General features: G+C 35.7%; 1 protein-coding gene across 1 annotated transcript in view; it reads left to right on the top strand.

The window, feature by feature from the left end:
* LOC150091122 (protein Mo25-like) overlaps positions 1–27,621 on the top strand; it is a 170,681-nt gene that overhangs the window by 56,433 nt on the left and 86,627 nt on the right. The window contains exon 3 of the mRNA XM_090382046.1: positions 11,739–11,906. Within this exon, the coding sequence (XP_090238172.1) occupies positions 11,739–11,906 (168 nt within the window). The remainder of the gene's footprint in view (positions 1–11,738; positions 11,907–27,621) is intronic.

Genomic DNA, 27,621 nt, shown 5'->3' with positions numbered 1-27,621 from the left:
TTCCAGCCATTTATCATTATTACAGCTAATAACTTGTCCCAGATAAGTATATGACTCCACGTTTTCAATTACTGCTCCTTCAATCATTATTTCCCTTTCCGTGGCATACTTGTTCATCATTACTTTTGTTTTAGCCATATTCATCTTTAGTCCAAAATCCTTACTAACTGTGCATAACTGATTAAGATTTTCCTCTAATTCTTTGGGATCGTGGCTTATGACCACAATGTCATCTGCAAATCGTAAATGGTTTAGGTACTCTCCATTCACATTGACTCCTTTCTGCGACCAGTCTAATCTTCTGAAAGCTTCCTCAAGGGCAACAGTAAACAGCTTCGGTGATATTGTGTCTCCTTGTCGAACTCCTTTCTCGATTTTAAATTTGCTACTGTCTTTGTCTAGTCTAATAAAGGAGGTAGCACTCTCGTATATTTTCTTCAAAATCATAATATATGGGGTATCTATGCCTTGTCTTTCCAGTGCCCGAAACATTGCCTTATGCTGTATGGAGTCAAATGCCTTTTCATAATCCACAAATGCCAGACATAATGGTGTTTTATATTCATTTGCTTTCTCCATTAGCTGTGATATTATGTGAAGGTGATCCATAGTTGAGAATCCTGTCCTAAAGCCAGCTTGCTCTTTCGGTTGATTCTCATCAAGTATTCTTTCTAATCTGTTAGTAATGACCCTTGTGAACAACTTGTAGATGTGGGATAACAAGCTAATTGGTCTATAATTTCCAATTTATCTCCTTTTTTATGGAGCAAAACTATGATTGCATTATTCCACTGCTTAGGCGTCACATCTTTTCTAATGCACTTTGTGAAGAGCCTTGCCAGTTTTTGTGTTATGTCTCTTCCTCCCAATTTTAACAACTCTACAGTAACTTCATCTTCCCCTGGGGCTTTCCGATTCTTCATTTTCTTCAATGCATGTTCTACCTCATCAGAAAGAATATCGGGTATGTCGTATGTATTGCTACTTAGCAATCCATCTTCCCCACTGCTGGTATAATTCCCTCGCTCCTTGTATAATTCTCTATAGGAGTCTTCTGCTATTTGAATTATGCCTTCTCTGCTGTTTATAAGTACACCATCGCTATTCTTCAGTTTCGGTATCATTTGTCTTTCTGTATTACTGCTCATGGCTGCTGATTTAAATCCTTTGTTTTCCCTTAATGCTTGTTCTACTTTTCTTGTGTTAAATCTTCTTATGTCCTCTCTGAGTCTCTTTCTGATGGCTTTGCATAACTCAGTATACTCAATTTTCTCCATGTCAGTGTTTTTCTTGCTCTTCATTTGTTGTCTTCGGTTCATCATGAAAAGTGTTTCTTGACTAATTTTTTCTTCTTTGGATTTCTGTTTCCCTATAGGTTTCATGGGCTTTATCACTTTCAGAAAGTTGTAATATTCCTCGTCGATATCTTGGTCCTGAGCAGTCTGCAGAAGCTCAAACTTGTTCTTTAGTTCCAGTACATACTGCTTTTTCTCCTCCTCTGTTATCTCAAAGACCTTTGTATTATTTACTAGAGTCAATTTTTTCCTTTCCTTTCCTACATCTATATCAAGTGTACATCTTACCATTCTGTGATCACTTCCAACATTTACCTTATTCAGGATGGTAACATCATTCACAATATATCTTCTGTTAGTGAGGATGAAGTCGATTTCATTAGTTGTTAATTTATTTGGACTCTTCCATGTCCGCTTTCTGTTCACCCTTTTCTTGAAAAAAGTGTTCATTACTGACATTCCTAGAGATTTTGCAAATTCCACAAGTCTTTCACCTCTTTTATTTCTTTCACCAATTCGAAAATTTCCTATAGTTCCTCTTTCTGCGCTGTTTTGCCTTTTTCCAACCTTAGCATTGAAGTCCCCCATAATAATAGTGTAGTGGGTTTTCTGCTCATCTAGAAGACTCTCAATTTCAGTGTACATTTCTTCAACCTCTTCATCATCATGGCTCGATGTTGGTTCATAAATCATTATAATCTTTATCTTGTACCTCTTAGAAATCTTGAGTATTAGTCTTGACACCCTTGGTGATGTACTTTTGAATTCCAAAATGTTGTTTTTAAAATCTTTATGGACCAGAAACCCAACTCCACCTTCATTCCTTTCACTGTTTCCATTGATGTACAGCAGATTTCCACTTGATAAACTTATAAGTGATTAATAAGTTTATCAAGTGGAAATCTGCTGTACATCAATGGAAACAGTGAAAGGAATGAAGGTGGAGTTGGGTTTCTGGTCCATAAAGATTTAAAAAAAAAAAAAAAAAAAAAAAAGTGATTAATATCCGGCCTCCGTAGCCGGGTGGTCAGGAGCGGGAGTGCAAGTAGCACGCGCTCTTTGAGTAGACCGGGGTTCAAGCCTCTCACTGCTGAATACGGTCGATCTGCCAACCCGCACTGGACCAGCGTGGCAGATTATGGTCCATTTCCCTCAGCATGAATTGTTGAGGAGGCTTCCATCCTGCAGTGGGTTGATAATGGCTGCACTTTACTTTTTTTTTTTTTTAAGTGATTAATTTCTAATTCCTTTTCCAGCTCTAATATCCTGTCTTCACCAGTGAGTGATCGTACGTTATAACTGGCCAAGTTCAGTTTCCGTGCATGGCAGCCTGGTCGTACCCAGAGATTCTTAGCACCCCTCTGCTTCCACTCTGATCCTCTCGCTGCCGTAAGAGGGAGAGTGAAAGCTGCTGGGGACTGAGGGCCATTTGTATTGTTGTGTTCTCATAGGCTGGAGGGTTTGGTCTTTTCCTCTTCACGCTGACCAGGCGTCTTGAAGAGAACCACTCTACATGTTCGTTGCCACCTAAGTGACATAACAGGGCTTACCATCGAGAAGGTTTGAATGAGTGGATTTTAGGGAGGCAGGCCAACCGGACTTCTCCTAAATCTTCTGTAATAGAGAGATATTGGATCCATCAGTGTTTTAGGCTGAGTGTCTGATAACACACAGGATACCTGTTCCCCTCTAAGCCCCATTTTTGCAATACCAAGACACAATGCTATGTTGAAAGAGGCTTTAGCATGATGGACTGATGAAAGAAATAGATTGGCTGTCAACTCTGTGAAAAATTTGTGAATGGTTCAGTATAATTTCAAAGAATTTGATTGCTTACAATTTTACAACACAGTAAACCACCGCTATTCGCGGGGGTTACGTTCCTGAGAAATGCCGCGAATACTGAGTTATGGCTCCCATAGTAATAAAGGGGTTCCATTCCAAAGTATGAAATATATAAGAAAAACTAGTCTAAAATTTTGTCTATGTATGTATTATATGTACCTTCATAATATGAAGTACATAGACATAATATGAATAATATGAATGTACATAGTACATAGTGAAATACAAGCATATGGCATCGAAATGAAAATAAGAAACAATTTAATATTAAATGTAATATTTATTAGAAATTTCAAACAAATCTTTCAAACCAGCGCCTTTGCTAACTAAAAAACTTATCCCGCCAGTGCTATCACCAGTTTCGCTGAAGTGTTGATAAAGGAGTTTTGCCTTTTCACGAATGATGAGTGAACTTAACAGAATTTTATTTTGAGTTCGGTCTTCTATCCACAGATTTAAAGCTTTTTCCATTGTTTCTAATTTAACATCCCGAGTTACAGAGCAAATTTTTGAAGCAATTAGCGTGCTTTCACAGACACTATGGCAGATTTTTATTCCGATTTCTTGATTGATCGTACCGTTGACTCATTGATTTTATAATGTTTTGCCATTGAGGAGACACTTTCACCATTAGAAATTTTATCTAATAACTCAATTTTATTTGCTAATGTCATCACCTTCTTTGATCTTTTCACATTTCCCTTGGCGCCTCCGTAGCCAGGTGGGAAGGAGTAGCAGTGCGTAGCACACGCTTCTTGATTAGACCGGGGTCGAGCCCGTCACCACCAAATATGGAGGATGAGGAAAGGTCAGGGAATGACCACCGCATATCCCGGAGCAATATGGCCTTAGTTGCTAATGCTCCTAAACACCAAATAACAAACAAACAAACATTTCCCTTGTTATTCGTAGCCATATTTTTGTACGGGTTAGAAAGAACTTGTCCACTTTCTTCCATTACTTTTTCTAGTGAGATACTAAAAAAAGTGTTTTACACTGCAAAATGGTAGATTTATCACTTTTGTAAGCATATTAATTTATAAATTGATAAATTTATTCAATTTATAAGCATATAAATTAAAAGCAAACGACGAAACCTTCCATGACAAGCGCATAACACATACTGAACAAGGATTAGCGAAAAACATCCATGCTCGCGATTTTGTCACCCCCTCTCCCCCCACCCACTGAACACTGTTTTGATTGGGAAAGATAATTTTAGCCATGCCCATGTTTTTTTATGGTGGAAAATGTTCACGGCTCTTTAAAATTCACATTTTTTTAGATTTCATTTTATATTAAATCAGCAACCGCGAATAGCGGGGGTTGACTGTAATTGTATGGGGAACCAAAAAATGTTAGTCGAAATTCAAAGTAATGCAAAATATTCATCAATTATAATTTTATATTTATATTATAGTTTTGTTAAAGCTCTAATTATTGATCTCTTTGATAGTTGTTTATTGTAAAAGCATTTGCAATGTAGATAGTTAACTACTTTAATTTGTGATATAATTTGATTTTTCTAATACTAATAAAAATTGTTCTACATTTTTTATTTGAAATTACCACTCCCCCACCCATTCCCTGATCACCGGATCTGTACTGTAGTCTTTTCTTATGATCCAGGGATGGTAACCCCAGTTAGGTGCCGACTACCCAAGGTTGAACACACATTTGTAACCAAAATATTACCAAATGCAATAAATAATCATAAAATACTTACATATTTTATTACAATTTTTATGTAATAAAATATTGCTAATGCTTTTGCCTTTATCGTACGTGAACTTGTTCCTGATCTCTTCTTTGTTTGATTTTCTATCCAAACAGATAACAGACATTCCATCTCTTCCAGTTCTTTGTGTCTTGATCTAATGTCTTTTGTTACACTTTGAGTTGTTCCTGCTATAAAAACTGCTTTTATTTACTCTGCATTCTTTCTAATTATTCTCAGTGGTTAGGTTATGTTATTTCCAAACCTAACCTAACCTTAAATGTTAAGTTAGGAAATAAGGTTCCCTAACTTCGTCTGTCACACCGACATGTCAATCAATATATTGTTCTTGACTTCTATTTCCACTACCAATAACACGCACTATCTGTTTACCGAGAATGCAGGGAGAAACTGCAGTAGCAGCAAACCAGTTTGTCCGGCAAGTTTCCTGTAGTTTCTTTACCTTAGCCACTTTTATTTTTCTCTCTGAACTTGCAGTATCTTCACCATCATGCTTCTTTTCACACCTTTTTCAAGTATTGTACTCATTTTTAGGAAATAAAGCACAATTACAGTATAAAAAGAACACAAATGAGGAGGCACATTTGACACACACACACACACACACACACACACACACACACACACACACACACAAACAAAGCAGCACACATGTAGCAACTGAGTAAAACAACGCTAAGTGTTGCATTCAGCTGGTGTGATTCTGCTGCATTCGACTGCCATTTCTTGTAAATGCAAAGCTGAATCATGCAGAAGTGAATTCAGTTTGCGTTATATTAGCATTAGCATTAGTAGAGGCATTTGATGCAAGAAAGCAAGCTTATGCAGCATCAGCCAAAAAAAAAAAAAAAAAACCGACTTCCACTTCACCCCTCTGTTCGTTCAAAATACCTGTCCAGCTGAGCCTTAAACTTATTTAGGCTATCAACCTCCACCACAAGGGATGGCAGTCTGTTCCACCAACCAACCACCCGCTGGCTAAAGGCAAATTTCCGCACGTCTATCCTACATCTGTCTTTCCTCAATTTGAATTTATGCCCTCTCAGGTGATTTTTCTGAGCTAGAGGAAGAATCCCATCAGCATTGAGCATGCTTAAACCATTCAAGGCTTTATACACCTCTATCAGATCACCTCACTGGTGCCTAGTCTCCAGACACTGTAATTTGCAAAACTTAAGCCAGGCGCCTCCGTAGCCAGGTGGGAAGGAGCAGCAGTGCGTAGCACATACTTCTTGATTAGACCGGGGTTCGAGCCCGTCACCACTAAATACGGAGGATGCGGAAAGGTCAGGGAATAACCACCGCATATCCCGGAGCAATATAGCCTTAGTTGCTAATGCTCCTAAAAACCAAATAAACAAACAACAAAACTTAAGCCTTTCTTCGTAAGAGCACCCCTTTGTTCCATTCACTAATCTTGTTGCCCTTCTCTGTACTCGTTCCAGCAGCTCTACATCCTTCTTGAAATGAGGCCTCCAGACCTGTATACAGTACTCTAGGTGTGGCCTGACCATTGCCTTGTACAATGGAATAATCACCTCCTTATCCCTGCTGGAAAAATTCCTGTATATCATTGACAATACTCCATGAGCTACTCTTGCAGCCTGTCTGCACTGCTCAGAGAACTTCATATCTGCCTGCACAATCACCCCCAAGTCCCTTTCATTCTCTACCACTGTCAGTGTAGTACCACAGAGTTGATACGTTGCTCTGGGGTTGCTGTTTCCCATGTGTAGTACTTTACATTTGTCAATGTTAAACTTCATTTGCCACCTCTCAGCCCATCTGCTCAACCTTTCCAGATCCTGTTGCAGCAGTGTAGTCAGTAGTGTCCTTGACAACCCTGCCAACCTTTGTATCATCTGCAAACTTGGACATTAAGCTTGATATACCATCATCAATATCATTTATAAATACAGTAAACAATAATGGACCCAACACTGAGCCCTGAGGGACTCCACTAATAACATTAGTCCACGATGAGCAGTGTCCATTGATTACCACTCTCTGTCTTCTCCCACTCAACCACCCCTTTATCCATAGCAGCAATTTGCCTCCAATGTCACACTGCTCCAATTTGTGTAGCAGTCTTCCATGTGCAACAGTATCAAAAGCCTTTCTAAGATCCAAGTATATAATATCAAAGTTATTCCCTGCATCCAGTTCTTTTGTGACTGCATCATAGTATCCAATCAAGTTGGTCAGGCAAGACTTCCCCTTAACAAAACCATGCTGTGTCTGAGCTATAACTGAAGTCTTGTCTAAATGATCCTGCAGTGCTTCTTTAACCAGTGCCTCCATTAATTTTCCTGGAACGGAAGTTAAGCTCACAGGTCTATAGTTACTTGTGTCAGCCTTTGATCCTTCTTTGTGAATTGGGGTCACATTTGCATATTTCCAGTATATGTGACATCATTCCCCTATTTATAAATTATGTATGATTGAATTTGTGTAGTGTAAATGCATGCTATACAAGGACTGACTGTACTCTAATTTATATATACAGCAGACTCTCGATTTACCTGGATTGGATTAACCAGGACACTTCAAGACTCCAAATTAAAAAAAAAAAAAAAAATTGACCAGAAATCATAAAATTCAAGTAATAACTAGAATAGGTATAAACAGATATTTTGCAAGTCGTAAATAAGCGACAAGAAGTAACATTATAAGTCGTCATTGGGAGATTAATGTGCCTGTTATCTTGCAACCTCCGCTGTCTTCGTACCCGCACCATCTGCCTCTCAAAAAAAAAAAAAACAGACCAGATGTTTAGTTTGTTTTAGTGCGTCACATCGATTGTTCTGTTCCCTCGTGCTGCAAAAGGGCAAATTTTGTTTCGTCGCGTCAGGGATGTAAATTTTTTTTTAGTAAATATATTTTTGTTTATGTTTAGACATCGCAAAAATGATGGGTAAATGCAAAAGAGTTGCACTTTCAGTTAAACAAAGACTTGAAATTATTCAACAGTTTGAAAATGGTGCAACTGTTAAATCTCTAAGGAATCATTATAATGTTGGTGACCAAATCAAACACGACATTGTAAAAATAAAGGGAAGCATCGTATTGGACATGCGAGTAATTTGTGGTAAGTTTTTTATTTATCGCCATATTTTTTACGTAGGTTGCTGAACATTTTTCGATACAGTACTATCGAACATTTTTCGATAAACACTGACCTATGCAACTAGGGATTTACGTAAATTTGTTTTCACTCAATTTTTTTATTTAATTTTTTATTTTTAGGATTGTAAAATTTAAAACAACAACAAAAAAAAAAAAATAAGCAATCGATAACGACAATCACAGCATGCACAAGTGAGATTGGAGTAACGAGCAAAAAAATAGGAAAAAAAGAGAATATTCTTACAATTTATTTATGGTTCTTTTTTTTATATGACTGAAGATTTCAGTGAAGGGAGAACACACTTCACCATAATAACGTTAAAACCACAGAATTCCAGCTATTGGTATTATCGCAAATGCAATAAGATCGTGTTTACTACCCGTTTATAATAGATTGTGCTAATAGAAACGCCCAATAAAACGGAAAGTGCAAATTATTTTTATTGTTTTTTTGTTGATGTCCAGAAATGTGCTTTAGTAAAACGTGGGCTCTCACGGGGTGAAAATAGTGAGTTTTCGCCTTAACCCTGTGAAGTTCTTTACAGAAATTTTCATTTTCTGTCAGAGAATAAGTGACAGCGCTACTAGTAAATCTACCAAGAAAAGCAATGCGATCGAATTGGATCAGAAAATTAAACTAATAAGAATGTATGAAAATGGTCAAACATTAACAAGTATCGTGCTAAATTCAGATTTATCAATAATAATATAGTAGCAATATGTTACTAGTCATTCCCGAATTACGTAAAACTCGATGAAGTAAGAAGTCCTGGAACGTACCTCTTACATATGTCGGGGACTTCTGTATTTTTGGATTAACAGGGAAATCGATTATCCGGGATTTGTTTTATACCATTTATCACAGTAAATCGAGAGTCTGCTGTATATATATACTGCTGTGTATATGGGTGTCTCAAAAATACATGGCATAACTTCAGGAATGAGTTCCTCATATGTAGACAATAAAAATATTTTATATCAACATAGTTCCGGAAGTGCTTGGTTCCCGAGTTATTAACCGGAATGTCTTATCTCCCACAGGTGATTTCCTTTATCACAAGGTACTGACAGAGTCTGGTGGTTTTCCATTCCGACTATGTACTCAAATCAGGAGCAAGCGGATATGCACTTTATGTACGGTTTGGCAGATGGCAATGCTCTGGAGGCTCGTCATTTGTACCACGAAAGGTTCCCAGAATGAAGGTGTCCAGACAGGAAAACATTTGAAGGTATCCATCACCACCTTTGTGAACATGAGACCTTTACACCTTGTGCTGCCGACAGAGGACGACCAAGATCTACAACTCTTGAAGTAGAGAAGGAGATTTTGGATGTTGTGCATACCACTCCTGGAATCAGCACACACACACAATACCATTTAAAGTCATTGGTGTATTCAGTTCCGGTAGCTGATGTGGAAACTCTCTGCAATTGAATTGTGGCAGGTTGTTAGCCAACACGAAACATGCCAGGAATTTGGCATCGTCTTCGTGAGGCCTGTATTCGGGCACAAGGTGGACATTTTGAACAATTACTATAAGGTGATGTGAACAGTTAAGTGTCAAAGACAGACCTTCAAAACTCAGAAACCAAGTATTTCCGGAACTATGTTGATATAAAATATTTTTATTGTCTACATATGAGGAACCCATTCCTGAAGTTATGCCGTGTATTTTTAAGATACCCTGTATATACAGCAGACTTTTGATTTACCGGGATCAGATTAACCGGGACACTTCAAGACTCCAAATTTAAAAAAAAAAAACAAATATCAACCAGAAATCATAAAATTTAAGTAATAACTAGAATAGGTATAAACATATGTTTTGCAAGTCGTAAATAAGTGACAAGAAGCGTGTTATAAGTCTTCATTAGGAGATTAGTGTACCTATTATCTTGCAATCCCTACTGTCTTCACGCCCCACCACTCAAAAAAAAAAAAAAAAGAAAAAAAAAGAAATGTTTAGTTTGTTTTCGTGCGTTGCATTGATTATTGTGTTCCGTCGCATTGCAAAAGGATAAATTTTTGTTTCGTTATTTATATCAGGGTGTCGATTGTTCTTTTTTTTTTTTTTTTTTTTTTGTTTATAAATGGAAAAAATGATGGGCAAATGCAAGAGTTGTGCTTTCAATTAAACAAAAACTTGAAATTATTCAAAAGTTGGTGACCTAACCATATGTGACATTGTAAAAAATAAAGGGAAGCTATTAGATTTAAAATTGACATCATAAAACATAAAGTGTGTCCAATCGCACTCCTCGTGTATTGGACACACGAGTAGTGTGTGGTAAGTTTTTTTCATTTTTAATCTATCACCATACTTTTTACATAGGTTGCTGAACATTTTTCGATACGGTAAGTCCCTGACTTATGTAGCTTCGGACTTGCGTTACGTTATTTATATTTTTTTATGACTGAAGATTTCAGTGAAGGAGAAACACATTTTATCACAATAATGTAAAAACTCACAGAATTCCAGCTATCGGTATTATCACAAATGCAATAAGATTGAGTTTACTATCTGTTTATAATGAATTGCACTAACAGAAAAGCCCAATAACCTGGAAAGTGCAAATTGTTTTTATTGTTTTATGGTAGTGACCTCCAGAAATGTGCTTTAGTAAAATGTGAGCTCACGTGGGGTGATAATAGTGAGTTTTTGTCTTAACCCTGTGAAGTTGTTTTCAGAAAATTTAATTTTGACCGTTATCATGGTGCCGACTAAGAGAATAAGTGACAGCGGTACTAGTAAATCTATCCAGAAAAGGAAGGCGATAGAATTGGATCAGAAAATTAAAATAATAAGGATGTACAAAAATGGACAAACATTAACAAGTATTGCACGGAATTCAGATTTGTCAGTGGCAACGGTGAACACAATAATGATCGACAAAGACAGAATACGATAAAGGGTGAAGGGATCGACACCAATGAAGTCAACTATAATAACAAGGCTACGAAACAAATATATCAGTTTTTACTGTACAATAACGTGCGTTTTTTTTTTTTTTTTCTTATGTGCCACTCTGGCTACTTCACCGCTGTTCCCAGATAAAGTTTTTAATTGAACTAATTAAAAATATATAACTATTTTTCTTCATTCTTCTGAGGATATTACGTGGTTTTTATAATTTTTGGCACATCAGAGATATAGTAGCATTATTTTATCAGCTATTCCCGAGTTACGTAAACTCGACTTACATAAGAAGTTCTGGAACATATCTCTTACGTATGACGGGGACTTACTGTATTTTTGTATTAACCGGGAAATTGATTATCTGGGAATTTTTTTTACCATCTATTCCGGAAAATTAAGTCTACTATGTGTTGACAAATATATTGTATAAATATAAATTGGCACTGTCATCCACACAAAAGTAACATGAACATGTATTTTCAATATTAAAAATAATAAAATCAACTTTTGTGTGAACTTGGTCTTAGTGATAATGAATATAGAATGAGATTTTTTATTTTTTCTTCATAAACAGTTTTGATGAAAAAAGTACTGAAGTGCAAAAGTAATTTTTTTAAATTAGAAAAGTATTTTGGTTATATTGATTTTTTTTTTTTTTTCTGCATTAAATCTATTCAATGGCTATTCAGGAGCAGTGGCAAGGTCATATAAATTTTTTTGAGCTATAATTTAAAAGATTTACTAAGTTATGTTAATAGTTTATTACATGTTTGTTGCTATTAGTTAGTTTTTTCCATTCATTTCCTTCCCTTCCAGGCACAAGAAGATGTGTCCAAGCATTTATCTGTAATGAAAGGAATGCTTCATGGCAGTAGCGACCAAGAATTCCAAACAGATATAGTAGTTGCTAGTCTTGCCCAAGAGTTATATAACTCAGATTTATTGCTGCATTTTATTCAAAATCTCTCAAGAATCGATTTTGAAGTAAGATCTGTTGTATTAGATATTCTAAATGTGTTAATATGTTAAAAGCATTATTGATTCATATTTCAACATAATAAAATTAATGATTTAGACCAGGGGTGGGCAACCTCTGGCTTGCGAACATGCATAATCCAGCCCGCTGTCATTTTAAAAATATGTATAATACGCTGAAGAAAATGAAATTTTTGTAATTATCTCAATATGAATTTTATAAAAATTTGAACCGAGAAGAATTTCCATACGCGATAGATAATGCAAAGAAAATTCTGTCATTATTTGGAAGCACATACAGATGTGAACAATTATTTTAGAAAATCACATAAAAACACAATTCGAGATAAAGAACAGGTCTCGAATTGCTGACGTAAATTTATAAAATACTCTGCTCATTGCTATGACAAATATCGATCCAGATATCGATTCACTGATAAAAAATGAACAGTATCAAATCTCTCATTAAATATTAAAAAAATAAAATATTGCAATTTTTGTTACTGTAATTGTATTTTTGTAATTTTATCTTAATTTGTATTTTGTTTTTTCTTATTAATAAAATGAATTATATGTATCAGTATGTATAAATATTACAATAAATAACATAAAACTGTTTATGACAATTTTTTCATTATACACTATTTTAATAATCCTGAAAATCATGGAAAGATAAAAAAAATTTGGCCTGCATGTACCTCACAGACATTTTATTTGGCCCGCCATTTAAAAAGGTTGCCCACCCCTGATTTAGACTATATATGTAGATTATCACTTTTTAGATGAATAACATTTTATTGTATGAATCATTTTCTAAGATATGCTCAAAATCATAAAGTTGTACTCACTGGATAATCATGAGAATCAGATATTCAAAATTCTTGAGATGGTTCAAGGAAGGCAATTAGATTAATGAGTGCAAGTTAGTACACATGTATAGAATGTTTTAGAAAGTGTAAAAAGCAAATTTTTTCTACTAGACATCAAAGGGTAGACATCATCTCGTTGAGGTGCATAAGGTGCTGACGAGATTGAGTAAAGCAAATAAGGAAGGTCTGTTTTCTCATAGATAACACAGGAACCAAGGACCTAACTATTCTATTAAAAAATTTCAAAGAATAACAAAAAACCTTTCTTATGTTTAATTTCAACAATTTCTCCTCCACTTTGCTCGCAGTTATTACAGTTGACTGTTGAAATTAAACAACTTTTTTTTGTTGAAATTTCAATTGTTGAAATTAAACAGCTGCTCTCAGTTGTTTAATTTCAACAATTTCTCCTCCACTTTGCTCTCAGTTATTACAAAATCATTTAGCTCCTTGTCACAGTTTGATAAACTTCTTGCCTCCACTTTCCACAGAATTCCTCGTGTGAATGTAGATGCAAAATACTCATTCAGTTTGTCAGCTACTTGAGCATGATCATCAACAGACAACCCATCGATATCAAGTGGACAAATCTGATTCATTCCCTTCTAGAATTTATATAAGTAAAGAAGTCTTTGCTGTTTTTCTTTACATCCTTTGCCATATAATCTGCCTTCGCTTGCCTAACTTCCTTTGTGACTTGATTACAACTTATATCAACCACAGACTTCTCTGTCACTTAATAATTTATATGCATCCCATGCATTTTTCTTCTCTGCCACAAGTCTCATTTGTTCATCTGACATCCATTTAGGCATAAACCTTGAACAGTATTTCTTCTTTGGTATGAAAAGCCTAGTAGCCCATTTAGAACTTGCTGTTGGTAACAACATCAGTTGGTTCCACTGTATAGAATTTTAAAACTGTCTGAGACCACTGTAGTCACCTTTACTAAAGCAAAAACCTTTCCCTTTACCTCTGATGGTAGTTACATCTTTAAGGGAATCCCACATCAGTACACTGATCACTGCTAACAAGTGGTTCCTTTATATGCAGATTCCTAATGCATGAATAATCACTGCTGATAATCAGATCAAGAGTAATACTCCCTCTGGTTGCCTCTCAAACAGGCTGCTGTTTGAAAACAATCACTCAATAAATCCACAAAAGTCTTGCTAGTGTGCAAGTGACCAACCCATATGTTCCAGTCAGTATCTGAGAAGTCAAAATCTCCCATTATAAGATATTCTGATTTACTGGCGCACACTATTTTTCTGTACAAATGGATGTACTGCCTTAGATTTTATGTTTCTTAACTAACAGTGTAACTCCTCCTCCTTTCCTATCTTGTCAATCCTTTTTGTACTCCCCAAAGTACAATTCTACATTCCTTATATCTGTGTGATGCCACATCTCTGATATCCCAACCATTTCTGCCTTTGATGGTTTGATCAGCACTTCAGATTCATCAAATTTATTTATTATACTCTTAGCATTGGTGTACATGGAAGTATACATGCACCTGTTCTTGCTTTTAGTTACCATAACATAGCCTATGTATTTACTTGTTCCATGATGACTTCCAGCAGTTCTTGAAATCCCCAGCAACTTGCTTTTCAGGCTCTTGCTCATTCCAGTTGACTCAGTGCAAGAATCACTTTCACTTCTGTGTGTGGCTACTGTTAAATCTATTAGTCTGGGAATACCTGCAGACTAGAAGTTTTCTGACCCACCTAACACTGCCTCGATAGCATCAGCAAATATTCTCACACCCTTTCAATTTAAGAGTATGCCATTTTGTAGAAGCACTCTCCCCTGTTAACAAGCAAAGGCCACGTTGAGAAAAATTCTACCCCACGAGCTTTACACAATCTCTTCAGGGGCCCTGTTTGTTGATTGACTAACTGCGCAGAATTGCAGACATTTTTAAATTTAACCCTAATTTGCGACTTTTTTTAACACTGATCTGTATTTGTTAAGTAAGTTCGCAGATCTACTCTTAATGTCATTAGTGGCAACATGTACAACAGTGTCAACTTTTGCTTCTGGCAGATACAATATGGTCCTATTCTATTTTTTTTGCACAATATATTTTCTGTTTCCCTGACAATTGACTCACCAACAACTAGCTCCTGTGGGACCAGCACATTCTGCCTCGAAGATTGCCGCTGTGTTGCTGTAATGCACATGTGTGAGCTCTGGCATTGAGTTGGGCAGCTGAGAACTTAATGGGCCCCTGTTTTAATTCCTTCGAGGATATCTACTCTAATCTTCAAACTCTCATAGACGCCCATCAGAATGCTGAGTTGGTACCTAATTTCTTCACACACACACACTCTGCACCAAGCATATACAAAGACATCCTCCATGGCTAGATCATGTCCTGTTCGAGACAGGTCTGCAAACATATCACATTTTGAACATTTCTTTAGACTGTGACGCATTGGAGAATCACCCCCCCCCCCTTCAATTGTCTCCCAAACCACAGCACTTTCGCTACTTTGTGCATGTTGCTTTGCTGCTCTAGCTTGGGGCATGATTTCCATTTAAATACACTTTAATTGACGATAAAAATTAATAAGATTCATAAATTTAATTGAAAAATTGCCAATATTATACCAAGCTAATAGATTCCTAATACAGTGCTATGCATTATGCTATCTAGTTATACCTTACGCCAGTGGTTTCAACCTTTTTTTTAATAATGGCACCCCTAAGTAATTTATTTTATTTTCTGCCTGTTAGATCCTATTGTGATTGTGTGTGTGTTAAAAAATATATGTTATATGATAGTTATTGCAATAATATAATTATAAAAATTACATATATGCAGTATATAATTTTATTCTTTATATAGAGGTACTCAGTAAGCATCAATTATAGATCACTACAAAATTAAAAAGATACTGTACACCTTTTTGTAACGAAATAAACATATACATTAAAAAATAAGCTTAAGTAACTTAAACCCAAATTACATGGCACCCCTTTTAATGTTGTTGCGGCGGCGTGGCACCCCGGTTGAAAACCACTACCTTACGCTATCAAGTTGAAGATATACTTACGCTATTCCATGTCGAGCTCCAACAACGGCAGCAATTTTCGAACGGTACATGTTTCTAGGAATTTCGTAACTAGGAATATAAAGCTACTTCTAAAAATAAATTAATATGCCAATTAACGTCAATAAAACGGCAAAAATTTAAGAAAAACTTATCCATTAGCTGGAGCCGTAAAATCTTCTCCTGCACAGAGCTATTCTTGTTCCCCCTCCAAACTACACTCTTGTGCAGTGTAGAGTAGTGGAGAATGAAAAAGACCTTGTGGATAATTGTGCAGTCAGATATGAAGTTTGCTGAGCTGTGCAGACAAGCTGCCAGAGCAGCTCATGGAGTCTTGTCAATGATCAGGCCACACCTTGAGGCCTGCATACAGGTCTGGAGTCCTAATTTTAGGAATGATGTAAAGCTGCTGTAACGAGTATAGAGAAGAGCAGCAAAGTTGGTGAGGGGGTTAGTCTTGTCAATGATATACAGGAATTTTGCTAGCAGGGATAAGGAGGTGATTATCCCCTATATAAGCCAATGATCAGGCCACACCTTGAAAAGGATATTTTTATTGTTATTATTTTTTTGGCTGATGCTGTAGAAGCTTGCTTTCTTGCATCATATGCCTCTATTAATGCTAATGTTAACTGGATATCATGAAATTCATCAGAGGCAGCTTATTGCTGTTGAACACTGCAGTAATGATGCAGAAAATGTTCTCTTCCTTACATCATTTGCTTTACTAATACTTTAAATTCCAAAGCTACTTTTCCACAGCACTCTTACTTTGTATTTTCTTAACTTAAAATATAGCTTATTATTGTGAATTCATTCATTATCTTCTACACCTCTTTTAGTGTAGTATACTTGGCATTTGATTTTTCAGTTATGTTACTTTGCTGTTCTCTACTGAAATTATTTTTTGCTTATTGATTATGTTTGCACTTTAATTCTCCATCTAATTCCCAGTTACTGTTTTATAACCTTTAGGTTGGATCATCTTTGTTATAAACAAGCTTGGCATGCCTCCGTAGCGGAGTGGTCAGGAGTGGGAGTGCAGTAGCACACGCTCTTTGAGTTGACCGGGGTTCAAGCCCCTAACTGCTAAATACGGTCAATCTGCCAACCAGCAGTGGACCAGTGTGGCAGATTATGATCCATTTCCCTCAACATGAATCATTGAGGAAGCTTCCATCCTGCAGTGGATTGATAATGACTGCATTTACCTTTTTTTTTTTTTTTTTTGCAGTTGTTAGAACCTCTACCAGCTTGCTGGGCCTTCAGAAATCCTATGGTTATACATAGTGCTTATTCTGAGGCTAATTTAGATGTTGTGCTGGCAGGAGAAAAATCACAGTGGGATCCTACTCCTCTCTGCCTAGGATTGGTTAACCTGGCTCAATCAAAGAAACTTAAGAAATTCCTTCAGTTATAGATAGGACATGAACTCTGATATTTTGAAATGAGTGATGTGGTAGAATAGTGTACGCACTTAGTTGCCACAGAGATACCTGTGCTGAGATATTCTTGTACCTGCTTGCAGAATAAGGTTAGACACCCCTTTCTTTTTTGTGAAATTTTAAATTACTATTGAACACATCCAAAACTGGCAAATTAGATAAAAACTTTACTAAGTAAATTCAGATTACAATTCTTTATTACTGAAAACAGATATATACAAACAGTGTATATATATATATATATATATATATATACAGTCTGTCCTCGTATAGCACGGTAGTTGCCTTCCTAGAAACTCTCGTGCAATGCAAAATCGTGCAATATAAACAACAGGCCCTATGGGAAAAGTAGGGTTAGGTGCCGACCACCCAAGATTGAACACACATTTGGAACCAAAACATTACCAAACACAATAAATAATCGGGTAATTTTAATCGTTATAAAATACTTACGTATTTTATAACGATTAAAATACGTAATAAAAATAATATTATATTATAATAAAGTATTTTTAGTATTTTTTAATACTAAAAAAGTATTTTTTACGGATAAAATACGTATTTTATTCGTAAAAAAATTATTATATTAAATAAAATAGTCGTAATAAAATACTTACATATTTTATAATACGTAAGTATAAATTATAATACGTAAGTCGTAATAAAATATTGCTAATGCTTTTGCTTCTATCGAAGCAAACTTGCTTTTTGTTTGATTTTCTATCCAAACAGATCACAGCTGTTCCACCTCTTCCAATTCTTTGTGTCTTAATCTAATGGATTTTAATTACACTTTGAGTTGTTCCCGCTATGAAAGTTGTATTTATTTTCTCTGCATTCTTTGTAATTCTCCGCGTTGCCTCATTTAGGTCTGTAGCACGTGCAATATCACATGGTCTTTCATTTCGCTCAAAGCGTTTCACAATTTCATATTTTTTCTCTATCGACAGAAGCGGACTGGCCGTAAGCCTTACGGGGGAAACCACGGTGGGCCGGAGGCTGGTGTGATTTTGGCCATAAACCGTAGTACGACGCCACTACAAATTTTCCTGGGTAAGAATTTTTTACCCAGTCCGCCTCTGTTTATCGATATTGCTTCTTTTTTTTTTTTCTCTCTGAATCTGCAGTGTCTTAGCCAGGACGCTTCCTTTTCACACCTTTTAAATATTTTACAAATTTTTAGGGAATAAAGCACAATTACAAACGAGGTGGCACGCTTGATACACAGAAACAAAGCTGTGCGCGTGTAGCAACTGAATAAACAACACCGTAAAGGCCGAGATACACTATTAACACCTCACATTTTATTAAAACACATTTCTGGGGGTTACTACCATAAAACAATAAAAACAATTTCCAGTTGCGTTTCTGCTAGTGGAATCTGTTATAAACTGGTAGTAAACTCTATCTAATTGCATTTGCGATTATATCGATAGCTGGAATTGTGTTGGTTTTTACGTTATTATGGTGAAATGTGTTTCCCTTTCACTGATATAAAACACATAAATACATTTTAAGAATCTTCTTCGTTCCTATCGTGTTGCGTTCAGTTGGGGTGATTCCGCATTCGACTGCCATTTCTTGTAAACACAAAGGTGAATCGTGTATAAGCGAATTCGGTTCGTGTTATTTAAGATAACGTTCCCCTATTTATAAATCGTGTATGATCGAATTCGTGTAATGCAAACATGTGTTATACGAGGACCGACTGTATACATGCAGTTCTTTTTTTGAGACGGTACGCTGTACCAGCACCTTTATTAACAGTGACATGTGACATTTGAATATAATGCACTTCAAAATTTGTAATATTCCTTAAATTTGCTATTCAAAAAAGCTTAAAATTATTTAACTAAATTTGCATTTTTCACCGTCTATTGTTAAGATATTTTCTATATAAAACTGTATAACTAAATTACTCAGTCAGACCTCTGTTTAACAAAATCCTTTTATAGCGAATTATTTTGAATTCCCCGTGGAAGTTACATTTAAAATACTTTCTGTTGAGTGAGAAAATTTTCATATAGTGAACAGATTAGGAGAGTATATACTCGGTACGCACTGTTCGCATTTCTTGCCTTCAGCAATTTAGGCAATTAGTGCTGCTGCACGAATTAAGAGGGCCAAAGGGATTACAATTCTACAACTTAGTGATACCTGGTAAAACCTATTCGACCACCTGTCCCACATACGGAGAAGTCGCGCTGGTCAGCAGCGCGCAGATTAAGGGGTATTCCCAATGGACTCTGGTCCACCTTCTACTACAGTGGTGTTCAAACTTTTCCCATACAGGAGCCATATTCAAAAAAAATTCGAAGTTAGATTTCTTTAGTGTGTTCCTTTTTCCATATCTTGTTGCTTGTAAAAGTAAAATTGAAAATATTGGAAAATTTTATTAAGTACAATACACAATTGCATTTACTGAACAAAACATTTAATGAGAAAATTTTTTTGATAATTAACAAAATTTAAAATGCTGTTTTAGTTCACTTTTCTGCCAGACCGTAGGTTGGACACTGCTATGAATCAACTGTAAGCATCCCGTTCGAGAATTAGGAGAGGGTGATTTTCTTTTACCCCAACAAATAATCATCTGTTGTTTCGCGAAAGTGCGTTATCCAAATTTTTCCGTAAATTTTTCCCTATCTCTGTTTACATGTTCACAGTAAAAAAAATTCAAATTGAAGAACTAGTGACAATAGCGATGACGAGAGAAAGAAAATGAGGACAACGAAGGTATTGAACCTTTTAAACATGAAATGATGGCATTTGGTGAAACTTGTTAGAAAATTGTCAATTAGATTACAGTTAAATGAAAGAGATACGATTCATGGATTTCAGGAATACCTAATTGAAAAGATGGTTTCGGAAGAATTGCAGCATTTGATGGACGCTGTGAGTATGATACCAATTTCATCGAGTGAATGTGAATGAGGATTTTCACGAATGAATCTGATTGTCAGCCCAACCAGAGCTTCATTGATGACAAAAACAGTTTCTTCACTACTGTTTGTAGGCCCACTGCTGACCCGCTTCGATCCAGGAAAATATGTCGATTTGTGGCTGCTCCAAAATGTCATTAAGCAAAGACACACAAAGAGGAAGAAAAGAAGTTGGCAGAGGGTGTTGGATGAGAACTAAATAAAAATTTGGAATATCTTTATTACAAAATTATTTTTATTTATGTTATTTATTTTTACTTATTATTTTTAGGGGCCGTAGTCTAATGAAGGACCCTTATGTCACTCCGTTGTCTGTCTGTCCGTCCGTCTGTTACAGCATTGTATCTCTGGAACCACTCAACCTATTGACTTGAAATTTTGCATGGATTTGTACATCATGTGGGCCAACATAGCGCCATATTGATCGTTGTTGAAAAAAATTTGTCTGAGAAATGGGGAGATAAAATATGGGGGGACAAAAATGTCTTCGACAACCTATAGCTTATATACACCGTTGGAAAGAGCTCAACGAGTAGGTTTAAAATATAATTTTAAAAATAAATTTTTAATTTATTTTAAAATTTTAATTTTAAATGTTTAGTAATTTTCATGTCCCCTCCCCCTCTATTTCCGTCGCTAATGGAGCTAAAAATTTAAAAATCACATTCGCTATGCGTTATTCGATGTTTATCAAGGGAAAATTATTCCGATTGAAATCTATTATTTACGTTTTGTGTTAAAATTAAAAAAACAATTTTTTATTGCACTTTGATAGCGCACTTCTTTGTACTAAGTAACTCTCCTTTTGGTGACAAAAAGGTTGCTAAATAGTTAGTTATAAAGGTCATTTATAAATTTTGCGATGAGAAGTATTTTTTAACAATTTTCAAAGCTGGAGTTGTCGCGGCAAGGAGGTACTCAGAGAGCCAGTGTTGAGGCGGCAGTGGTGGGGAGACACCTGCACAGTCTTGCACGGCCCTCACCTGCCAGTCGCTTCTCCCCATGACTTTAATCGCTTCCCCAGGAAGAAGTTTGAGTCACTTCTCCCACCCTTATCATTCACAACAACTGCAAACACTCAAATAGACAACGTTTTTGTTAGTTCCTCAGTTTTAGGCCAATCTGGGGTACTAGAAACTTTTTTCAGTTACCATTAAAGCTCTCTATTTGAGATACTACACTAACGACCATTCACGACTACGGACCCTGCATCCTGAGTGCCTGGCACTCAGTAGTTGACCGATTTATTTACTTATTTTGCTCATGTTTTACTTATTTTTTTTAATATACTTTAATAATAAATTTATGCTTAATAAACTGTGTTAATATACTAAATTTGTTGTTCTTATTTCAAAAACATTGCTACGAAAGTAACAATATCAGGAAAAAAAAACTTTTAGAGTACTTTTCATATTCTTTTAATATTCAATTTTTCCTAAAAACAAAAAATGAGTACCGGCACCTATTTTTTTACAAAAAAAGCACTATATATATATACACACACTTAATCGCTAATATTTTAAGTTTTATACTCTGTAATGAATAAACTTTCAGTTGTAATGTGGTTGTAGTTATGTGGCATTAATGCTATTGTAGGAATAATCAATTATACATTATATGCATATTATAGCACTTTTACCCCCTCCTAATATAACTTTATTTTGTGTGGGAGTCATTTCCAGCATTATGGCCTAACAGTCTGTCTAGCAATTGGTGTGCTAGTAGTTGTTGGTTTGTCTATTGATGTATGTCGAAAAATTAAAATGAAATTAAGTTAAAGGAAATTTTTTAAATGAATGAATATAAGAGGTTAGAGGAAAAGGGAAATTATTAAAGAATAAATTAAACTAAAGTTATAAAAGGAGGGGAGGAAGGTAAAAATAGGGAAAATTACATTCATCCACATGGCCATCTCTCCACTGCTTCCTCTGGGGCTTTGACCGGACAGATAGCTACATTAAATGAATGTCTCATGCATACTCGTTTCTTTAATCCCAATAACAGTTTACTAAATTCATTATCATATTTAATTTTAGATATCATAATTATAATGTAAGTGAAAATTTCATTTTAGTTTGGTATTAACAGCAAACTGGGATTTAGACCCAAAGTCCAATGGGTATGCATCAGTATAAAATATATAGGTATTTACCTGTAATCATTATGGATGGTGGTCAGTATAAGAAAGACCGTAAAGCAGCTCAGTTGCCAAATTTATTGGTGGCTGGGGTGCCATCTGGTCTATTTAGCATGTCTGGTGGTAATCGCAATTATAATTGATTAATAAATTAATCTTTATTTAAGTCTACACGTTCACTGTTTATAAGTATTAAGTATTAAATTTGTAATAGTTCATTAGGATTGGAGGTAAATACATATAGGGATAAATTATTTTAATACAACTTTATTTTTAATACTATTAATTCTAAATTAGTAATGTTATCTATTGGACAAGGACTGGTATAACCTTTCTACAGCATAACAGAAACTCATTATTCCGTATCTCACTTGTGTGTATTGTGTTTGTTGCAACTTGTGCGTGCCCTGTTCTTTGTTATTAATTGCATATCACTTTTACTGTTTTAAATTTTACTTCCCTTGCTGCCTCCTTCATTATAACTGGATAGATTCCATCTGCCCCAGGTGCCTTTTTTATGTTTAACCTCAATTTCTCCTCCACTTTGCTCTCAGTTATCACAAAATCACTTAGCTCCCTGTTAGTTTGATAAACTTCTGGCATTCCCCTCCTTGAATAACTCCTCATGTGTAAATGTAGATGCAAAATATTCATTCAGTTTATCAGCTACTTGAGCAGGATCATCAATAGTCGAACCATCTATGTTAAGTATATACTTAACATGATGTTTAGTATAACAAGATGTTTAGTATATACATGTTACAGTATGCATTAATTAAGCTATGTCTGTAAGCGTAAATTTACTTTTATTTTGCTAACTGTAAAATATTCTTCCGATTTTCACGTATCATTTAACTTTGTTAAATTGGTAAGGTAATAAAGTTAAATTTGTGCTTTATATCTAAGTAGGGGTCCACTGTATTTTGTTGGGATCCCTGGGTTAGGTTCTGTGCTGTTGAACTTGTGATTGTTTGAGACCATAAAAAATTGTGACGTTGAAGCGTCCAGAAGGTACGCGAAATCTAGATGCTGCAGAAGAGATTGTGCTTAGCATCGATGAAGAGGAAGAAAATTAAATGAACGTACATTATCTGACATATAAGTATCACAGTTTGTAAGGTAAGACATTTGTTCAGTTATTATTATTTAAGTTACTACTATTATAAAAATAGTTAAAATATTAAGTTATTACCACTATAAAAATTGAGTTTTCTATAGTTATAAAAAATGGTGTATTTTTGTTAGCTTTTGGAATGTAATCCCCCTTTTTGTACTGGTTCTTAGTTTCACCTTACACGAAATTTTGTAGGACCAAACTAACGTGTTATACGAGGGTTACCTGTATATCCTTACGGGGGCCATGGAATTTATTTTGACTATAAACTGTTGGATGGGTGAAGTGTATATGCATTATAGTTTTTTTTCCAATTATATAATTATCCAGCGAATGTTAGGAAAAAGTCCGCATTGGGCTATTATGTATCTAATGTTGTAAGATTGGTAGACAGTTTAATCCAGTCATGATCAGCTCGAGAACTATTTTTATAATTATAATTATTATTATTATTGTTGTTTTTGTTTTAAGGGTTTGAATTTGGACATCTGGGTTGTGCTGTTGTCAGTCAGTGAGCCTTGTCTGAGTGCAGTACACCCGGGGGTCTAATAGGGGCCAAAAATTTGTTCTGTGAGCCTATTAGGATTAATGTCTGGATGAAGTCGGATTAAATTGGCTTGAATGTCTGCATTTATATGGGATCTGATAAACTTAACTGCCATTTTATTCTTGATTAAATTGGCTTTAAGTTTTATTACTGCTCCTATCATATTTCTCGGGTTATTATAGCTACGTATTATTCTGTTGATTTCTAATTACATTGCCATGTATCTGTTTTGCTAAATTTGTCTCCCAGTTTGTAATTTTAATGGTTTGGAAGCTGAAGTCTCTTTTGCCAAAGTGACATGTGTAGACTATTTTCTTTCATTATGATTTTGCTATCGAGGTATATGGCTTGGAAGTGGCTATTCGGATTGGTGTATTCTATGGTTAGATCTGGGGGATATGTTTCCAATGCCAAGCTATCGAATTTATCATAATTGACAACTAAAACATCATCACTATATCTGAAAAATATTATATTGTCTTTTATTTTGTTTTCATATCAGTGCAAGTGGAGATTGGCAATGGAACACAAGCTGCTCGCTCCCATTGCCACACCTCTACTTTGCACATAGGTGCTCTTACCTATAAGTATGTAATTGTTAATTACACACAAAGTTATTAGATCTAGCCAGTTTATTACAGTGTAGTATTTCTTGATATTCTTTGTAATGGTTTTGTTAAGGGGAAGTCTTGCCTGACCAATTTGATTGGATACTATGATGCAGTCACAAAAGAACTGGATGCAGGGAATAGCTTTGATATTATATACTTGGATCTTAGAAAGGCTTTTGATACTGTTGCACATGGAAGACTGCTACACAAATTGGAGCAGTGTGACATTGGAGGCAAATTGCTGCTATGGATAAAGGGGTGGTTGAGGGGGAGAAAACAGAGAGTGGTAATCAATGGACACTGCTCATCGTGGACTAATGTTATTAGTGGAGTCCCTCAGGGCTGGGTCCATTATTGTTTTCTGAATTTATAAATGATATTGATGATGGTATATCAAGCTTAATGTCCAAGTTTGCAGACGATACAAAGGTTGGCAGGGTTGTCAAGGACACTACTGACACTATGCTGCTGCAACAGGATCTGGAAAGGTTGAGCAGATGGGCTGAGAGGTGGCAAATCAAGTTTAACATTGACAAATGTAAAGTGCTACACATGGGAAACAGAAACCCCAGAGCAACATATCAACTCTGTGGTACTACACTGACAGTGGTAGAGAATGAAAGGGATTTGGGGGTGGTTGTGCAGGCAGATATGAAGTTCTCTGAGCAGTGCAGACGGGCTGCAAGAGTAGCTCATGGAGTATTGTCAATGATATACAGGAATTTTTCCAGCAGGGATAAGGAGGTGATTATTCCCTTGTATAAGGCAATGGTCAGGCCACACCTAGAGTACTGTATACAGGTCTGGAGGCCTCATTTCAAGAAGAATGTAGAGCTGCTGGAACGAGTACAGAGAAGGGCAACAAGATTAGTGAATGGAACAAAGGGTTGCTCGTACGAAGAAAGGCTTAAGTTTTGCAAATTACAGTTTCTGGAGACTAGGCATCGGGGAGGTGATCTGATAGAGGTGTATAAAGCCTTGAATGGTTTGAGCATGCTCAATGCTGATGGGATTCTTCCTCTAGCTCAGAATAATCACCTGAGAGGGCATAAATTCAAATTGAGGAAAGACAGATGTAGGATAGACGTGCGGAAATTTGCCTTTAGCCAGCGGGTGGTTGGTTGGTGGAACAGACTTCCATCCCTTGTAGTGGAAGTTGATAGCCTAAATAAGTTTAAGGCTCAGCTGGACAGGTATTTTGAACGAACAGAGGGGTGAAGTGGAAGTGGGTTTTTTTTTTTTTGGCTGATGCTGCATAAGCTTGCTTTCTTGCATCAAATGCCTCTGCTAATGCTAATAGTATAAAGAATAGTCAATTAGTACTTTTTTAAAATTATCATGCGATATGCTGGTAAATAGACTTTACCAGCATTTTTGGTAAATGAACTTTGCTTATTTTATTATTTTTGATGTATTCTGTATAGATTCCGTTGTCAGAAATTAATTTGGCATTGGAGAGGTTGGTGGCTATTAAGCTTAGTTTGGCATCCAATTTTTTACTGGGGTTTTTAATGTGATGAATCTACTGCCTACAGAACTTTATGGAACTTCGGAATCCAATACGGGATATATTGTTTGTTTAACCTGAATGGGTATAGAGATTTATATTGAAATATAAAGAGGTCTTCCAATATTTCCACTATGCTATAATTTTTTAGGCCTTTTGCCCTGAATATGTGTTTAATATAAATTTAATTTAATTTATTCATTTTTAGTTTTAATAATAATAATAATAGAGGATGTGATGCAAGAAAGCAAGCATAAGAGCTTATGTAACATCAAAAAAAAAAAAATTCACACAACCATTCCCTATAAAAGTTTGTCCAATTCCTCCTTGAATTTATTTAAGCTATCAACTCCAACAACGATAGATGGAAGTTTGTTCCAGCAATTAACCACCTGCTGGCTAAAGGCAAATGTCCGCACATCTATTCTACAGCTGTCTTTTCTCAATTTGAATTTATGCTCCCTTATGTTTGTAATCTGAGCAAGTGGAAGAATCCCATCAGAATTCAGCATGCTCAACCCAATCAAGGCCTTATACACCTCAATCAGATCGCCTCACAGGTGCCTAGTCTCCAGCTGCAGCAATTTGGAGAACTTTTAGCCTCTCTTGGTAAGAGGATCCCTTCATTCTCCTCACCAATCTTGTTGCCCTTCTCTGTACATGCTCATACAAATCTTCATCCATCCTAAAATGAATCCTCCAGACCTGTATGTAGTACTTAAGGTGTGGCATGACCATTACTTTATACAAAGGGATAATCACCTCCCTTCAAGGGATAATCCCTTCTAGCAACATTTCTGTATATCCTTGACAAAACCTCATGATATACAATAAAAGTTAATTGGAATTAATTTTTATGAGACAAACATTTCATAGAATGCTAGTTGAGTTTTTCTTAGACAAGTTGTATGAATTCTTTGCATCTGAGAAATAAAAACAATGAGAAATTTTAAAGTTCTACAGTTGAAGTAATGTGAAAACTAATTTTTGTGAGTCAGTATATGTTGGGTTTCTTTATAGTTTTCCATATTTCTCTTTCTGGTAACTGAAATCTTTCATGCATTGTTGGCTAGGAGATATTTGAGTTACATTTGAGGAGTAGTAATGCAAAGTTTTAGAGATCTTCAAGTACTGTGTTAATAGACTAGTAAAGGATAGCGAATGCTTAGAAAGCGGTACTCACCTTGAATTAATTTGTGATGGCTTACTTAGGCAGTATGGTTAATATTTAGGTTGAATTGTTAAATTGAATAAAATTAAAAAGGGGGGAAGTAAGTAAGTGTTGACTGAGTTAAAATAGGCGCAAGGAAACAGAAGCATACACATCCAATCCTTGGTTGTCATTGAAGTAAAGAAGCAAAAGAATAATTGAAAGCTAAATAGGTGAATATGGTGAAGCCAATAGTTGTTACGGGGACTTTTGTTGGTTAAAACGTCTTCAGTTGGCAATGTGTGGAGAGTGAATGCGCATGGTATTTAAGAAATAAATTATA

Source organism: Mastigoproctus giganteus, chromosome 1 (genome assembly GCF_048544385.1).
Source record: "Mastigoproctus giganteus isolate SK-2022 chromosome 1, ASM4854438v1, whole genome shotgun sequence".
Classification (NCBI taxonomy): Eukaryota; Metazoa; Arthropoda; class Arachnida; order Uropygi; family Thelyphonidae; genus Mastigoproctus; species Mastigoproctus giganteus.
The sequence above is the reverse complement of the archived record's forward strand: the minus strand, read 5'-3'. Positions and strand labels throughout refer to the sequence as shown.